Source organism: Pantherophis guttatus, chromosome 3 (genome assembly GCF_059756535.1).
Source record: "Pantherophis guttatus breed Tessera chromosome 3, ASM5975653v1, whole genome shotgun sequence".
NCBI classification, from domain to species: domain Eukaryota; kingdom Metazoa; phylum Chordata; class Lepidosauria; order Squamata; family Colubridae; genus Pantherophis; species Pantherophis guttatus.
Window position 1 is genome coordinate 200,164,154 of NC_142065.1, and position 17,489 is coordinate 200,181,642.

A 17,489-nucleotide genomic window follows, 5' to 3' on the forward strand; every position below is an offset into this window, starting at 1 on the left:
CACTGCTAGGAAGTTTCTCCTTAATTCCAGGTGGCTTCTCTCTTTGATTAGTTTAACTGACAACTAACTCTAAAACTATAAAGCACTTTGTTAATTGGCGGCTTCTGCCTTCGCCTAAGAAAGTCTTTGCCCTTAAACAAAAAAACAAAGAAAGATTTGGCGTCGCCTTTAAGGGGCGAACTGGAGAGAATCTTAATTCTTAAACACACGGAGACTGGAGTTGCCACAATCTCGCTTAACCGCTTCCTCTCCTTTCGGCTCGGTCTCTAGCAGCCTTGCAATGCAGCCGCGTTTCCGGGGGAAGGCGTTCCTTGTAACACGTCCCCCCAGGACGTTCGGAACCGCACGCTTGGAGCGATGTTTCTTCAACTGCCCTCCGTTGCCAGAGACGAACGGCTTCTTGTTCAGGCTTTTTCCGGGAAATGAACCTCTTAATCCGTTCCCTTGGCCAGCCAACGTCGGGCTTCAATGGCGGAGGCGGCGGCTGCCCTGGCCGGCTATGACCCAGTCGTCTCTTCTCGCTCCGTTTGCGTCTATACGAGCTGCTATTGGTAAGAAAGGGTTATCCCTGTTATGAAACCCAGCGATCGCCGTTATAAGTAGCCGTTTTTGGGGGTTTTTTTTAGCTCTTTTTAGCTTTTTAAGTGTAAATTGGGTTTTAATTGGATTGTTTTAAATTGTGGGCCAAAGCTGTATAATTCTTTTAATTGATTTTAAATTTTGTATTGGTATGTTTTTTATCCTTGGCTGTGCACCGCCCTGAGTCCAATAGGAGAAGGGCGGTATATAAATTGAAATAATAATAATAATAATAATAATAATAATAATAATAATAATAATAATAATAATAATAATAATAATAAATTATTCCAGAAAATCTTAATAGGGCAGCCGATGCCAGTCTATCAAAAGTTCCTCCAGCTCTCAAAACAATCCGGAAGCATTTCTGGAAGAACATTTTGATTTATTAGGTGCTGATAAATAGGTAGATGCAGCGCCGGCTTAGCATAACACAACATATTACAATTAGTCATTGTAATATAAAACAAGGAGCCTATTTTATCAGATTGATCATGTTACGTCTTCAAAGTTAGCCTTCGCTTTTCCTCCATGTTTGAAGTCCTGTTAATTTTTCTTAATGGGAATTTCATTTTTGGTATCTCTGGTAAAAAGGTATGGGTATACATAATGTAGACGTACCCTGACAGAATTAAACCCTGATTCCAGGTAATTTATGACCATTTATACAATTATGTAGAAGAGAGAATGGATTGAATAAAAAGGGGGAATGCAAGATAACCTTGAAAAATTAAGTTTTTAGTACCAGAAAAGCACAGGAACTTGAAAATATGTGAGCTCATGTTTTTATTGCTCTATAGTGAAGAAAATATCTGGAAACTTTGTGAACATATCCGAAGCAAGAATCAATACCCTTTAGAAGAATTTTATGCTGTTTTCATTTCCAATGACAGAAAGATGGTAAGTTGGGATGTGGCACTAGAGCAAAACAAAAACAACTGCCTTAAATGTCAGGATTAAAAGCTGTTCTAGTCAGTTTGAGGCTTCAAATTCCCCTCATCCCATTGCTGACACTTCCAATAGCATTATAAGAGCCATTTTGGTCTAACCAGTTAACGCTAGATGGCTAGAAAGTCAGAGACCATGAGTTTCAGTCCCGTCTTAGCTGTGAAAGCCAGCTGAGTGACCTTGCACCAGTCACATACCCTCAGCCCATCTCACCTCACAGGGTTGTTGTGGAGAAAATAGGAGGAAGGTGTGCTGGATATGGTCATCACATTGAGTTATTTGTAAAAAAATAATAGACAGGATACAGGTGAATAAAAGAAATAAACTGCTTTGCTTATCAGCAGAATTGTGGTTGTAAGTAGACTACACATTATATATACCGTCCTATATATTTCTGTTTTATTAACTGCAACATATTCCCATAGTTTTAAAAGTGGATTGTGGCTGCAGAACAGGTAAACAACCTACAATCCTGATCCAAAGGTAGTCATACAGTTCAGGTATTCTGCTTAACTAGCAGTGCAGCATGTATGAACTCATTAACCTAGTCAGTACTGGGACTGGAGAGTCACAGTTTTAAGCCCAAACTATACCTGAATAATTTGAGTCAAATTACCTTTCCTGGTCTGTTGTACACACACTGGGAGATTCATTCACTCAGTTCTCCAAAGAAATGAGATGGTGTTGTAGAACAGCCAAAAATATAATTTACTTTAATGCAAAACTCGCTACAGAGGCCTGCCAGTAACATGACACAGTTCCCAAAAACACAAGTTTTGTAGGATGCTGCCAATTTAGCCGATAGGGAAGGGTCATTGATGTAACAAAGCTTGGCAGTACTGTTTTGCAACAATAGGTCATATGTTGAGCTATTGGTATTTCCCCAGGTGGAAGTTATTGACCTATCTAGTGTGCTTGTGTACTGCTAGAACCAGTAGCTCTACCTAGTTAATCATTCACTTAGCTAACTATGTAAATATAATCCAGTGTAGCAGAATAAATGGCTGGGGAAGGGCCAAGTCAAAATCTTTGAAAGGCAAAAGAGTGCCTTTGTTATTGTTACTGTGTTTTTTGGACAATGCAGTCTGTTCAAACAATGCATATTTTATAAAGTAGAAGGAGGCAGAGAGGAGTTGTAGAAGGAACATTAGGGAATTTAGTGTTGGATATTTAATTTAATCTAATTTAATATTTAAATTTATATACCGCCCTTCTCTCGAAGGACTCAGGGCGGTGAACAGCCAGAAGTAAAAAACATCAAATACAAAATATAAAAACAATTTTAAAATGAATTAAACAATTTGGCCTGACAATTAAAATCCCCCATTAAAAATCCAAATTAAAATACACAATTGGAGAGATTAGGCCAGCACGACTTGATGAAATAAAAAGGTTTTGAGGGCCCGACGGAAAGTACGTAAGTCTGGAATCGTCCGTATCTCCGGGGGGAGCTCGTTCCAGAGGGCAGGTGCTCCCACAGAGAAAGCTCTCCCCCTGGGGGCCACCAGTTGCCATTGTTTGGCCGACTGCACCCAGAGGAGCCCCTCTCTGTGGGAGCGTACTGGCCGGTGGGAGTCTCTCGGTGGCAGAACCCGGCCCTAAGCCATGGATATAAGAAAAGGATAGGCATTTATTTCACTGTCATGTTTTTGGAGGCAGGAAACTATTGAGCTTATGATGCCAGAAAAATAATTTGTATAGTAGATGTTACAGCCACAAAAAACACCCTTGGGTATTTACATGACGAATAGAATAGAATAGAATAGAATAGAATAGAATAGAATAGAATAGAATAGAATAGAATAGAATAGAATAGAATAGAATAGAATAGAATAGAATAGAATAGAATAGATCCTTTATTGGCCAAGTGTGATTGGACACACAAGGAATTTGTCTTGGTGAATACGCTCTCGGTGTACATAAAAGAAAAGATACATTCGTCAAGAATCATAAGGTACAACACTTAATGATAGTCATAGGGTACAAATAAGCAATCAAATCATATTAGGAAACAGTCAATATAAATCGTAAGGATACCAGCAACAAGGTTACAGTCGTACAGTCATAAGTGGGAGGAGATGGGTGATCGAAACGATGAGAAAATTAATAGTAATGCAGATTTAGTAACTAGTTTGACAGTGTTGAGGGAATTATTTGTTTAGCACAGTGATGGCGTTTGGGAAAAAAATGTTCTTGTGTCTTTGTCTTCAACTTTTGTTGAAAACGTATTAGCTATTATTGATGGGAGTCTTAGGCGTTAAATTACTTTAGCTATGTTCTTTGTAACCTGCAGGTACCACTTTGGAAGCAGCAGGCAGGATGTGAAGATCAGCCTGTGATCTGGGTGAACAAATCTACATTTTCTTTGCACTGTTTCCCACTGCCCCCACCATGCAATTGTTTTTAAATGTATCTTTATAAACCAGATCAGTGAAATGTGCTCAGTCCAACGTATCCCAATGTGATTTTAAAATGTTTCTTCAGCCAATATGGTGGTTAAGTTGGTGTATCTAAGAGTAGAGATACCAAGATCTAGTCTATACTCAACCATAGAAGTTCCCTGGATGACTGAGTCATTCTGGCTCAGCTAACCTATATTGGGGGGGAAATGGGAAGGAGCACTGTGCATGCTACCTTGAAGTCCTAAATGAAAGGCAGGAGATACATCTGGTGAACAACAATGTCCTCTGGATGAGTTGAATTTGAAGTCCCATCATTTTCAGCTGTTCTATTTGGGTGATCAGATTGCAGCTTAATGTGCTGAGTTATGAATGAGTTTTTAAAGTAGGAGGTCATTCCATAAACCAGCTGCATATATTAAACTAGGAATGTGTTTCTTGGTTTGTTTGCATTAGAACACCGCCAAAACCAAAAGGCTGCGAAACCTTGTTTTGATAATCTTGGTTAATTTTAAAATGATTAACTCTAGTTTATCGATTTGAATGAGACAGACCTTTTTGGTTTACTTGTTTTCCTGTGCAAATGGTCATATGAAATCTTAAATCTCATACATATTTTAGCTATATTTGACTGAGCTTAGATCCAGGGCTGCTTTGCCCCAGGACATTGACAAAATGCTCAAATAATGCATGCTAAACTCTTTAGAATGATCCATTCTATGATTCAACTGGCTAGCGTTCTTGTATGCCACAGCTAAGAAGGAACCCAATAAGTAAAACTGAATAAATTATATAACATATTGGTGAATTGGTTTTTACATGTAACCTTTTTCCAGTTTCCTTTGTAATCACCACAGGTTCTCATTTGCCATCTTTTCTTTTCAGGATTACCATGTTATTTTGTTACACGTGTCGAACGGAGACCAGAACTTTATCTATGATCTTGATACTGTCCTACCTTTCCCTTGCCCTTTTGGCACTTACATTGAAGAGGCTTTCAAATCGGACAGCATCATTAACCCTGAATTTCGAAGGTGGGGATATCAATCACAAACATTCCCAGCATAGCTTTAATAGCAGTAAAACTTGGGTGTGCCAAAGTTAGCCTGACATGTTACAGTTCATAATTTGAGGTTGTTATTGCATCAGCCTGGAGAAGTGGAAAATTCTCTATGACCATAAAAATAAATTTCAGGTGCAGAGTTCTATTAATGGAGTACATGTGAAGTAATAAAATCTTATTGCACTAATGCCAAGAATGCATCCGATGAAATGAAGAGCACAATTTTTTAAACCTTCATTTTACTTTAAGTCCAGAATAAAAAATGATGTGGTTTGTATCTATTTCAAAATAACTTGTCTTCTATAGCATTTATTTATCCTTGGTTGGAATCTTACAATCTGTAACCTAGAAGTAAGCTCCATTGTAGTTGGACTTATGAATTGTATCAAGACCATTGCTTACTTAATCAAACAGATAGTCCTTGACTTACACTGGCCGCTTAGCTACTGTTTGAAGCAGAGGTGAAATCCAGCAGGTTCTGACAGGTTCTGGAGAACCAGTAGCGGAAATTTTGAGTAGTTCGGAGAACCGGCAAATACCACCTCTGGCTGGTCCCAGAGCGGGGTGAGAATGGAGATTTTGCAATATCCTTCCCCCAGGAGTGGGGAGGGAATGGAGATTTTGTAGTATCCTTCCCCTGCCATGCCCACCAAGCCGCACCCACCAAGCCATGCCCATGTAGTAAAAGAATTTCAATTTCACCACTGGTTTGAAGTTAACCACAGGCTCACTAAAAGCTATTTACGACCTAGTTTCAAAGTTACAGTGGCTGCACCACCCTTGCAGTCATTCGCCATTATGACCAGCCTCAGGGATGCTGTAGTACTCACCTCCAGCAAGCAAGGAGAGATCAGGCCAGCTTGCAAGCTGATACAGGATCAGCTTTCTTACAGACCCAGCCTCACAGCAAACTCATTGCCAAACTTGTATAGGCATCCCAGAGTTCTCCCATCCCTGAGGCACCTGTGCTCCATTTAACGATCCTCATATTCATTGAATAGTTGTTATCAGGGAGAGCAGAGAGTGGGATCATTAAGCAAGATATTTTCAATTCACCATAATATGCAGGCACCCCGTAACTTGACTGCATTAGCCACCATGTACTAGGTATAAACTGTGGCTTGTGAGTATCGTATTTTTCGGAGTATAAGATGTACCTACCTTTTTTGGGGGAGGAGAAAAAAAAAAAAAAATCTGCCTCTGCCTCCCAGCAATTTGCCTCCTTGCAGTAAACAGCAAACAGCCTGTTTCAGTTTCAGTTTCATTTTCAGCACATCCTGATTAGCACAAGAAAAAAAAACCTGCCTCTACCTCCCAGCAATTTGCCTCCTTGCATCAAACAGCCCATTTCAGTTTCAGCTTCAGCACGTCCTGATTAGCACAAGCAGCTGATTGTCGATTGGATCGGCCTCCCCACGATCAGCTGTTTCAGGCTGCAGGGATTGCCATAGCCTATTGCCGCCTCCACACACCCCATTTTTGGTCTCCGCATCCTGTTCTCAGCCTCCGCACGCCCCCATTTTCCACCCGTTCCAGGGGGTGATCGGAATGGGTGGAAAACAGGACGCACGGAGGCCAAAAATGGGGCATGCAGAAGCCGAAAATGGGATGCGGAGGCCAGAAATGGGGTGTGGGGAGGTGGCAATAGGCAATGGCAATCCTTGCAGCCTGAAACAGCTGATGGTTGGGAGGACGATCCAACTGACAATCAGCTGCTTGTGCTAATCAGACTGTATTAAAACTGAAACTGAAACAGGCTGTTTGATGCAAGGAGGCAAATTGCTGGGACGCAGAGGCCAAAGGGTGGGGGCCGGTAGGTGGGCGGGGCTACATTTGGTGTATAAGACGCACCCAAATTTTCACCCTCTTTTGGAGGGGGGAAGTGCGTCTCATACTCCACGGTAGGTATAAACTGGCGTGTGGATTGACACAACTACTGGACCAACCAAAGCACTTTATAGCTTGGCATGGTTGGCAAATTTATCCAATGGGTTTCTTTCATATGTATAGAATTCCTTGTACTTTTGGCTTAAATTTACACTTACCTGTAAAATATTCCTATTTAACGTAAAATGTAAACCATTCGCAGTTTAATTAACACAACGTAAGTCTGATACTGAACAGCAATTTAATACTTGATTTAGCTGTAGTTGAAAACGATTGTGGGAGCTCAGCCTTCTGTTTTCTGAGATAGGCAACGCTGATCAATTATTGTAAATGTTTGTCTTCCTTAGGAAAGTCAGATTGGTTCGAGCTGATATGTATCTGAAGACTTTTGCTTCTGACAGATCGCACATGAAAGACGCCAGCGGGAAGTGGCTGAAATCTCCTCCCCTATACCCATGTATTGAAACTGCAGGTAAATCATAAATTTTAATGTTCCACACCCAAACAACACTAGATCTCCTGTTAATACTGAGTTTAAACATTGTAGTAAGCTGTGGTTTGTTTCTATCGAATAAGCCTTAATTGGTTGAGTTTGTACAATGTAAAGCAGTAAGTCTCCAAATTGAGCTTGATTCGTAGGGACTCATGATTATCTCCAAGACAGCAGCAAATGCTTTGTATCCAGAACAGTGTTTCTCAACCATGGCAACTTTAAGATGTGTGGACTTCAGCTCCCAGAATTCCCCAGCTAGCCCGAGAAACACTAATCAGAAGATTCCAAATTCAGAGTGTAGGTATTGCATTTTCTTAGTTTAATTAATCTCATTTTTGCAGTTTCAGCAACCCAGTCCTTTGCTCAGCTCCTTCCTTACTCTCTGCTAGAGTTTAGATATAGATCAGTCCTGAGCTATTTTCTTCCAAACTCGAAGCTTACCCCAATTCTGTCATGGTGGCTTAAAGGGCAACAAGAGTCTAGAACCATGATGGCGAACCTATGGCACACGTGCCAGAGGTGACACGCAGAGCCCTCTCTGCAAGCACGTGTCCTATCGGAGTCTAAATCTGAAGGGGAAGACGAACAGCTGACAGAGAGCGAGAGAGTGGCTCCATTGACTGTGGAAGAAACTGGGGAAGGGCAAAGTCAGGCTGGTCAGAGCAAGGGAGAGGTATTACAAGGGAAGGGGGGTTCAGATGAAGACCAAGGCCCACCTTCTCCTCATCCTAGGCAGCGCAGGAAAGAACGGAGAAGAGAGCAACGTGGATTGCGTAGCTTACGAGGGAGGAAAGGGCCCTGATTCCCTTCACAAGGCACACCTGGGGATGGAGTTTAAAGGAGAGGCAAATGGGAGGGGCGGTTGTTGGGAGCAAACACTGAGTTCATCAAACCAGTCGGGAGGATGCCAGGAACTCAAATAGTTTGATTTACTGTCATGCTACTTCACTTCTGGAACTCCTTATCTTGCTTGCCCTGCCGGATTAATTACCTTATCTTGCCTTATTGGATGTATAGTTGGAAGTTTTCTGCTTACAACATTTGGGACCTGAAGTATTATCAGCCTAAGGCTATTACAGGTTGGTGGAAGAACTGTCTCCAGGCCGGAGAGTTGAAAGGGACATTGGGGGCACAGTTGGTGATAATAAAGGGACTCATACCAGTTCTCTGGCTGTGTTGCCTTTGTGTCATGCCCCGAGTCATCACAGGCAGGTGCGCCATCACCAGCTGGTCTTCGCGTGCGCCGGAGCACCTGAAAAAGGCCTGAAAACGGCCAAAAAACAGGCATGCGTGCGCCAGCCAGCTGGTTTTCAGGTTTCCGGTGCTCTGCCGCCCACGAAGACCAGCTGGCTGGCGTGCACGCACATGCAAGAGACCCAAAGACCAGCTGGCTGGCACGCGCATATGCGCCGGCCAGCTGGTCTTCGGGTTTCTGGCGCATACACATGCATGCGCAGGCACGCGCATTCTGGTTCGGGCACTCAGTGCTGAAAAGTTTCGCAATCACTAGTCTAAAACATCTGGAGGACTGCATTCCTTCGTGGAGCAATGTTAGCTTTGCCATCTGGAAATGAGTCTTAGAAGAAGAAAATTGAAACTGAAAATAGCTGCATATCGTGAAAACTTAGCATCTTTTCTCTACTCTAAAGCAGAGATTGTTTTCTCTGCTCCAAAGAACTTAAATAACTTTCAATGCTTTTATCTTTTTTTTTTCTTTTTCTTTTAAGATTTCAAGATGAATCTGGATGACTTTATTAGTATGAATCCAGATACAGGCTGGGGTTTTGTGCGGAAACTCTCTGATTTTGTGCAAGAATTCGGCAGTCAGAACTATGAAGAAGAATAATGAAGAATTAAAGTACGAATATAGATTTGCCATGCTACTTGTAAATATACCGGGGTGAAAGTTGGAATAATGTTAATTGAACTTAGAAAATAAAACTTTACTTTTGAATATGTCTGACACAAAAGAGAGCCAGTTTGGTCTAGTGGCTAGAAACCAGGAAACGATAACTTTTAGTTCTGCCTTAGGCCTGAAAGCTGGTTGGGTGACTTTGGGCCAATCACCAGAAAACATAAGTTCTAGTCCCGCCTTAGCCATAAAAGCTGGTTGGCTAACTTTGAACCAGTCATTCTCTCTCAGCCCAAACCCACCTCATAGGGTTGTTGTGGGGAAAAGAGGAGGAAGGACTATTATATATCTTTACCACCCTAAAAAGTAATAAAAGCAGGATTAAAAATAAATAAATTCAACCTTACTCTAAGGTTACGTTCATTTTATATCACCTGTAATGTTTTCTAATCACAAAACCTATATATTATAATTTCATTTCATTTCTGTCTCACACAAAAGGGTTTCCAATCAGCATTAAAACTAATGTGTTTAATCAAAACTGTCAGTTTTATCATCTCAGCAAGTTCCATCCTCTTCACCATCCACTCTTCATTAAGGCTATTGTCAAATCTTCCCACTATTATGCATATAAAAGTTTTACTGCTGTTATCATACATAAGTTCCCAGAGTTTATTTTCCAACCTTTTCACAATCAGTCTTAAACATATCTGGTTTCAGTTGCATATCAATCTTTTCTAGATTAAGTATTTGATACCAAAATAGGTTTTTTTGACTGTCCACCAAGCATGATTAAAAAGTCCCCTCTTGTTGTTCACATTTCCATTAACTATTTCTCCTCTAAGCGTTGATAAAATGTTTCCCATATTGCATAATAACCAGTTTGTTCTTTCTCTTTAATTGCCAGTGTTAATCTATTCATTTCTGCACATTCTAGAATAGAATAGAATTTTTTATTGGCCAAGTGTGATTGGACACACAAGGAATTTGCCTTGGTGCATACGCTCTCGGTGTACATGAAAGAAAAGATATGTTTGTCAAGAATCATAAGGTACAACACTTAATGACAGTCATAGGGTACAAATAAGCAATCAAATCATATTAGGAAACAGTCAATATAAATCTTAAGGATACCAGCAACAAAGTTACAATCATACAGTCATAAGTGGAAGGAGATGGGTGTTAGGAACGCTGACAAGATTAATAGTAGTGCAGACTTAGTAAATAGTTTGACAGTGTTGAGGGAATTATTTGTTTAGCAGAGTGATGGCATTCGGAAAAAACTGTTCTTGTGTCTAGTTATTCTGGTGTGCAGTGCTCTATAGCGTCATTTTGAGGGTAGGAGTTGAAATAGTTTATGTGCAGGATGCGAGTGGTCTGTAAATATTTTTACAGCCCTCTTTTTGATTCGTGCAGTATACAGGTCCTCAATGGAAGGCAGGTTGGTAGTAATTGTTTTTTCTGCAGTTCTAATTATCCTCTGAAGTCTGTGTCTGTCTTGTTGGGTTGCAGAACCAAACCAGACAGTTATAGAGGTGCAGATGACAGACTCAATAATTCCTCTGTAGAACTTAATCAGCAGCTCTTTGGGCAGTTTGAGCTTTCTGAGTTGGCGCAGAAAGAACATTCTTTGTTGTGCTTTTTGATGACATTTTTGATGTTGGGTGTCTATTTTAGATCTTGCGAAATGGTAGAACCTAGAAATTTGAAGGTCTCTACTGTTGATACTGTGTTGTCTAGTATTGTAAGAGGTGGAAGGATAATATTTTCCTTCTCATATTCTCCTCTGTAGGAATCTCTTCACTTTTCCAGTTTTGTGCAAATACAATTCTAGTTACGGTTATTACATCAATAATCAAATATACATTTTCTTTACTATAAGTTTTTGGTAAAATCCCCAACAGAAATATTTCAGGTTTCAAGTCAATTTTGATGTTAAGAGATCCTGGAAACATGAGTTAAGACTAATACAGTGACCTATCACTAGATGTCAGTCTTTACTTCTAGTCTCTCAGTAAAACAAAGAAATTGTAAGAAATTGTTGGTTTCTTTGGAATCTTTTTTCTCTTCCAGTGGATAGTTTAATAAGAGTCATAATTATCAACAAACCTCCTTCAGAAGACTTAGTGACTTGTTTAGGTATTAGGCACCATCATATGATGTTACACAGGGTGTCGCCACAAAAACCAACATGGCTGACGTATCATAAGTCTTCAACAATTTCGCTCCCAAGAACTCATGGTATTTTGAGGTTCTTGCCTGACTCAAGTGAGAATTTAGGCATAAATGATTTGCATCTCATCAGATATGGGGGCATTTAGTACCCACTCATGTATACCATTGCCGTTCACTTTGACTCTTTCTGTCCTGATGAACATTATTTTAGTTGGCTCTTGGTTTAGAGCAGGGGGGTCAAATTCGATTTCATTGAGGGCCACATCAGGGTTATGTTTGACCTTGGGGTGGTCAGGGTGGGCGTGGCAAAGGTGGGCGTGGCCAGCTCGACCTCACTCATGTCGGGGGCGCCTGTGACCGAAGAGGCGATCGCGTGCGAAGCGCGCACACAAAGAGAACTAGTAGTAAAGTCGGTTAGAACCCACCACTGCCCTTATCATATGTTGGGTCTGGTTTTGCCTTGGGGTAGCAGCAACATGAACTGAAAATGGGAGTGATTAATATAGTCCTTCGCCATGGACATATCATTATGAGTCTACTTGGAGTTCTCCATTTTAGAGGGTGGACCTATTCCTTCAATCAGTTCCTGACTCTTATTTATTGTATTTATTTATTGGTTCAATTTATATGCCGCCCTTTTCCGGAGACTCAGGGCGGCTTACGCCCTGCGTTAAGCAATAGCCTTCATACTTTTGTATATACCTGCTTAGTAGGGCTTTCGCCCCCCCCCCACCCCAGCAGTGTTCTTTTTTATATAAAGTCAGCTTATTGCCCCCACAATCCAGGTTCTCATTTTACCTACCTCGAAAGGATGGAAGGCTGAGTCAACCTTGAGCCTGGTGAGATTTGAACTTGCAGTAATTGCAGGCAGCTGGTATTACTTAACAGTGTTTTAGTCTGCTACGCCACCAAGGCTCTTGACAGACCTAGTTGGGCTCCAGAAGGAGCCTGGAGTTATTCTTGAGGCCCTGATACATAATTTGACTCAGGCCTTGGTCATCACTTGGAATGAAAGAGTGATGATGGTTTGGGATCAGATTGTTTCTGTGTGGCTTCTCCCTGCTCTTGGATCCCAGAGTCCACTGGTTATCCAAGGAACTTCAAGAAATGTAACAGGAGAAGAGTTGACTAGTGCATTACGGAGAAAAGATAAATGATCAATATGAGTAAGAGCCTTTATTAAGCACTACCTTGTGACTATAATGCAGGCAAATCATCATTTCTCTGTTCTTTGTCTGATGATTGCCAGCCAATGGCCTTAATTTAACCCTAACTCTCTTGAGAAAAGGGGCTGGAAAAACACCCACAAGTCCACTGCAGGGAACATTTGAAGCATTTGAGAAATAAAATTGGTTGGATCTAATCCTTGTGTACTCTAGTTGCACCAGTCTGGTGGAATTGATTGAAGCACCGTCCCACTAAGATATTTGCGAGCAGTTTGAGCCACCGATCCCAAGTCTCAAGGACAGTTGATCTCAAGCTGAAAATAGAAATCAGCAACGTGATGTGGCTGACAAAATGCAATTTTACACTGCGTTGATAGAACAGCTTTCAGATCACGGAAAGTACTATTTCTGTTGTAATCTGCATTATTCAGATCTGCTTTAAGCCACATGTGTGCATTGCAGTTTAATGAAGATTCAGGAAAAATGGACAGTTGCAGAGAAGGGCAACAAAGATATCAGGGGACTGGAAAATCTTATGAGGAGAGACTGAGTGTGTTTATCTTGGGAAATGACAGTCAAAGGCATTATGACCAATCAAGTTCAGTTGTTTAACAATTCAGATTCTGGGCAATTTGTTCAGGGAGGAAATCCTAATGTAAGAACAAATCAACAACAGATCTAAAGACCAAGCAAGGCTGTGAGTTGTCTGATGGACTTTTACTTATTAAGAAAATATATATGATTGCCCAACTCACGGTGACTCCAGACAGTTTACAGAAGTAAAAGGCTCAAAGAGCCTGGATAGCTCTGCAGGCAAAGGCACTGTAATTTAACACCAGCTGTCTGCAATTAAAGTAAGTTTGAATCTCGCCAGGCTCAAGGTTGACTCAGCCTTCCATCCTTTCTAAGGTAGGTAAATTGAGGACCCAGTTTGTGGGGGCAATAAGCTGACTTTGTAGAAATATACAAAAATATGAAGGCTATTGCTTAACGCATTGTAAGCCGCCCTGAGTCTCTGGAGAAGGGCGGCATATAAATCAAATTAAAAAAAAAAAATACAAATCCCAATAATCCACTGCAACCCCCTGGTGACAACAGTCAAACAAACCACTTGATGGGCTCTGTATCACCCTGGGATCCCAGGCTCATTGACAAAACCATGTCTTCAGGGCCTTTGGAAAAAGTATCATGTTCCACAGTATTATTGTGTATTTATATTCCACACAGGGATGAAATGCTACCAGTTCCAGCCGGTTCGCCTGAACCGGTAGGAAGAAAAGGGGAAAAAAATTCTGACAATCAGCTGAGCGACGCTCGATCGTTGGAACTTTTTTTTTTTTAATTTTCTTAGCATTTTTTTACTACCGGTTCTCTGGAACTGTTAGTTAGGGGTGAAATGCTCCCGGTTCAGACCGGATTGGCCTATCCAGTAGCGATGGCTGTGGGTGGTTCGGAGAACCGATAGCAAAAATCCCTGCACACACACACCCCGCCCAGCTGAGCCATGCTATTATCAGAGGCTTTTTTTTTTTCACTTTTAAAAGCATTTTTTCCTGCAACCTCTTTGGACAAAAAAATGCTTTTAAAAGAAAAAAAAAAGCCTCTGATGATCGCGCAGCTCAGCTGGGATCGTCGGAGGCTTTTAAAAGCATTTTTTTTCTGCAACCTCTTAAGGTTGTAGAAAAAATGCTTTTAAAAGTAAAAAAAAAAAAAAAAAGTTGGCCACGCCCACCCAGTCACCACCACCAAGCCATGCCCACAGAACCGGTAGTAACCAATTTTACATTTCACCACTGCGGTAGTTAAAAATGCTTTAAAATGTAAAAAAGAAAAAAGTTCTGAAGAATGTGTCACTCAGCTGATCGTCGGAACTTTTTTTTTTTTTTTTTACTTTTTAGGCATTCTTTTACTACCGGTTCAGGCGAATAGGTAGTAAAAAATACTTTTAAAAAGTAAAAAAAAAAAGAGCGTCTGACAAGCACAGCTGTGCTGCACATCACTGGAGCCTTTTTTTTTTACTTTTTTAAAGCATTTTTTACTACCTATTTGCCCGAGCCGGTAGTAAAAAATGTTTTTAAAAAGGTTCCCATGTACGCCACAGCTGATCACGCCCCCCTGCGCTGTTCTGCTTACCTTCCCAAGCCTCCTTTTGGTGCTCACTGCACTTGCGCGCGCAGCTCACATTTGGTGCGCAGTGCGCATTTGGCGCACGGCGCGCATGCATGGCCAGCGAACAGGTAGGAAACTGGTTCAGATTTCATACTGGTTCCACGGGAAGGGAGCCACCATGCAGAAGACCTTCCTTGGTTGCACTAAATGGAATTCCTTAAGAGAGGCGACCTCTAAAATATCTGCAACTTCCTTGGTCTGGTGTAAATTCTTCTGTAGTGAACGCTTTAATCTGGATTCCTGTCCTGGACAGAGACGTAAATGTAGCTTAAGCAGCCCTTTTCAGTTCTACAGTATAAGGGAGGCATCTGTTGCGTTGCAAAATATATATTTTAACGTAGCAGTTTATTTGCTCTGATCTTGCCTGTTCCAGTCGCTTGGATTTATTTTTATTTTTGTAGCTTCTCTACAATTCCCAAATAAATCTCAGAAGCAAATCTGAGTTTGCTTTGTACTTGCTTTTCTTCTTGCCAATGTCTTATGACCAAACTCAGTAACGTGAAGTGTTTTGACATTAGCTGAATAATGAAACCTCTCAGGAAGAAAACCTAGTTCTGTAAATGCCTGATAGTTCAACCTTGAGCTACACACATTTTTAAAACTGCACTATAGTTATATATAACACTCTCTCTCTCTCTCTCTCTCTCTCTCTCTCTCTCTCTCTCTCTCTCTCTCTCTCTATATATATATATATATATATATATATATATATATATATATATATGTATATGTATATGTATATGTATATGTATATGTATATGTATATGTATATGTATATGTATATGTATATGCATATTCTTTCTAGCCAGGTTTTACCTACGTAAGCTAAGATGTTATACAGCCCTGGTTCTGTGAAATCTCATTCACAAGTTTCTGGGCTTTTTGTTTCTTGCTGACAGACAGCAACTCTGTGCTGCTCTTTGGGAGACTCAGATAGCTATTTCTGCCCTATAAGGCTTCATCAGTGAGCCACGCCCTCTTCTCAGGTATCCTTCCTGTAAAGGTACAATGTTTCTTTTTCTTTTTCGTAGGCTTTTATGTGCATATTCTTTCTAGCCAGGTTTTACCTATGTAAGCTAAGATGTACCTTTACAGGGAGGATAGCTGAGAAGAGGGTGTGGCTCACTGATGAAGCCTTATAAGGCAGAAATAGCTATCTGAGTCTCCCAAAGAGCAGCACAGAGTTGCTGTCTGTCAGCAAGAAACAAAAAGCCCAGAAACTTGTGAATGAGATTTCACAGAACTCGGTTCTGGGCTTTTTTCTTTTCTAACACCTAGCAAGCTCTCACTGCTAGGTGGGAGACCTAAATAGATCCATTTCTAGCTCGTTAGCTGTCATCAGTAGGCCACACCCATATCCTCCCTGTAAAGGCACAGTATCAATTTTCTTACTTCTTCGTAGGGTTTAAGTGTGTTTTTCTTCTAGCCAGGTTTTCCCTACCAGGTTTTCCCTACGTAGCCAAGGTTTTTTTTTTGTAACTCCAGCTCAGTAGAATCTCATCTACTCGGTTCTGGGCTTTTTTCTTTTCTAACACCTAGCAAGCTCTCACTAGAAGAAAAACACACATAAACCCTACGAAGAAGTAAGAAAATTGATACTGTGCCTTTACAGGGAGGATATAGCAGTGAGAGCTTGCTAGGTGTTAGAAAAGAAAAAAGCCCAGAACCGAGTAGATGAGATTCTACTGAGCTGGAGCTACAAAAAAAAAACCTTGGCTACGTAGGGAAAACCTGGCTAGGAAAAAAAAACAATATATATATATATATATATATATATATATTCCACCTTGTTTGCACAATTTAAGGCCATGTACAGAATGTGCCCAACTCCTGTATTCCGACAACAACAGCCCTGTGGTGTGAGTTGGGCTGGGAATGATTGGCTCAAGGTCACCCAGCCAACTTTCATGCCTAAGGTAGGACTAGAATTCTCAGTCTCCTGGTGATTGGCCCAAAGTCACACAGCCAGCTTTCATGGCAGGACTAGAGTGTGTTCTTCTGGTTTGTCGTCCAACTCTTTTAACTACTAGTCTAAACTGGCTGTCAAAAATGATTTATTCTAGAAAAAATGTTGTTTCCCTATTCCCCAAGAGGCTGAGTCAAAAATCGTGGTTTTCAAAGTATAAGGCTTGTGGTAAAATAAAAATTCTGGGCTGGTCATGTATGTTAAGGTTCTGCCTCAGGTTTGGGGATTTTAGATCAGAGATGGGCAACTATGACCTATGGATTTCAGCTGAATTATGGGAGTTGAAGTCCACAGGACATAAAATTTGCTATAGTTGCCCAATCCTGGTTCAGATTGTAGTTTTGGAAGTCTTAAGATGTTTTGAAGGGAGAAATGTGACCTTTTTGCAAGTGAAATAAAATAAAGATCAAGAAATTTATTGATTCAGCAAGAGTTTAGAATTCTGGCTCTCCAAGTTCAGAATTCTTTATTTACTTAATCAAGATAAAATCAGATACTGTTCAGACACAGAGAAACTATTTATTTCATTTCTGGGTAGATGGGAAGGATTCCATCAGAACAGGATTTTTGTACTACATCCAATGGGAAATTTGCAGCTGGATATTTTTAGCAGGATAGAAGTAAGCAGTCATTCTTAATCCATACTAAACAATCCATGCCCCATTCGTCACTGTATCAGAAATATTTCCTTATCTGAACCAAGAAACAGAATGACCAAGATATGTCGATAAAGACTCAGGCATCCCAGCCAAAGGTGTCTAAAGGTTGAATCATGACAACTGGACCAAACTT

At 40.8% G+C, this 17,489-nt stretch overlaps 1 protein-coding gene across 6 annotated transcripts in view; it reads left to right on the plus strand.

The window, feature by feature from the left end:
• Nucleotides 1-246: 246 nt before the first annotated feature.
• Nucleotides 247-17,489, plus strand: part of NTAQ1 (N-terminal glutamine amidase 1) — a 29,809-nt gene continuing 12,566 nt past the window's right edge. For 2 of the 6 annotated variants that reach the window (XM_060681851.2, XM_034422256.3), the window contains exons 1-7: nt 291-551; nt 1,380-1,479; nt 3,821-3,871; nt 4,812-4,960; nt 7,224-7,348; nt 7,562-7,666; nt 9,097-9,227. In XM_060681851.2, coding sequence (XP_060537834.1) covers nt 469-551; nt 1,380-1,479; nt 3,821-3,871; nt 4,812-4,960; nt 7,224-7,348; nt 7,562-7,666; nt 9,097-9,215 — 732 coding nt within the window. In that variant the 5' untranslated portion in view covers nt 291-468 and the 3' untranslated portion in view covers nt 9,216-9,227. Of the gene's footprint in view, nt 552-1,379; nt 1,480-3,820; nt 3,872-4,811; nt 4,961-7,223; nt 7,349-7,561; nt 7,667-9,096; nt 9,628-17,489 lie in introns of those variants that run through there. The other 4 variants (XM_034422255.3, XM_087891385.1, XM_087891386.1 and 1 more) reach the window with 4 other exon arrangements.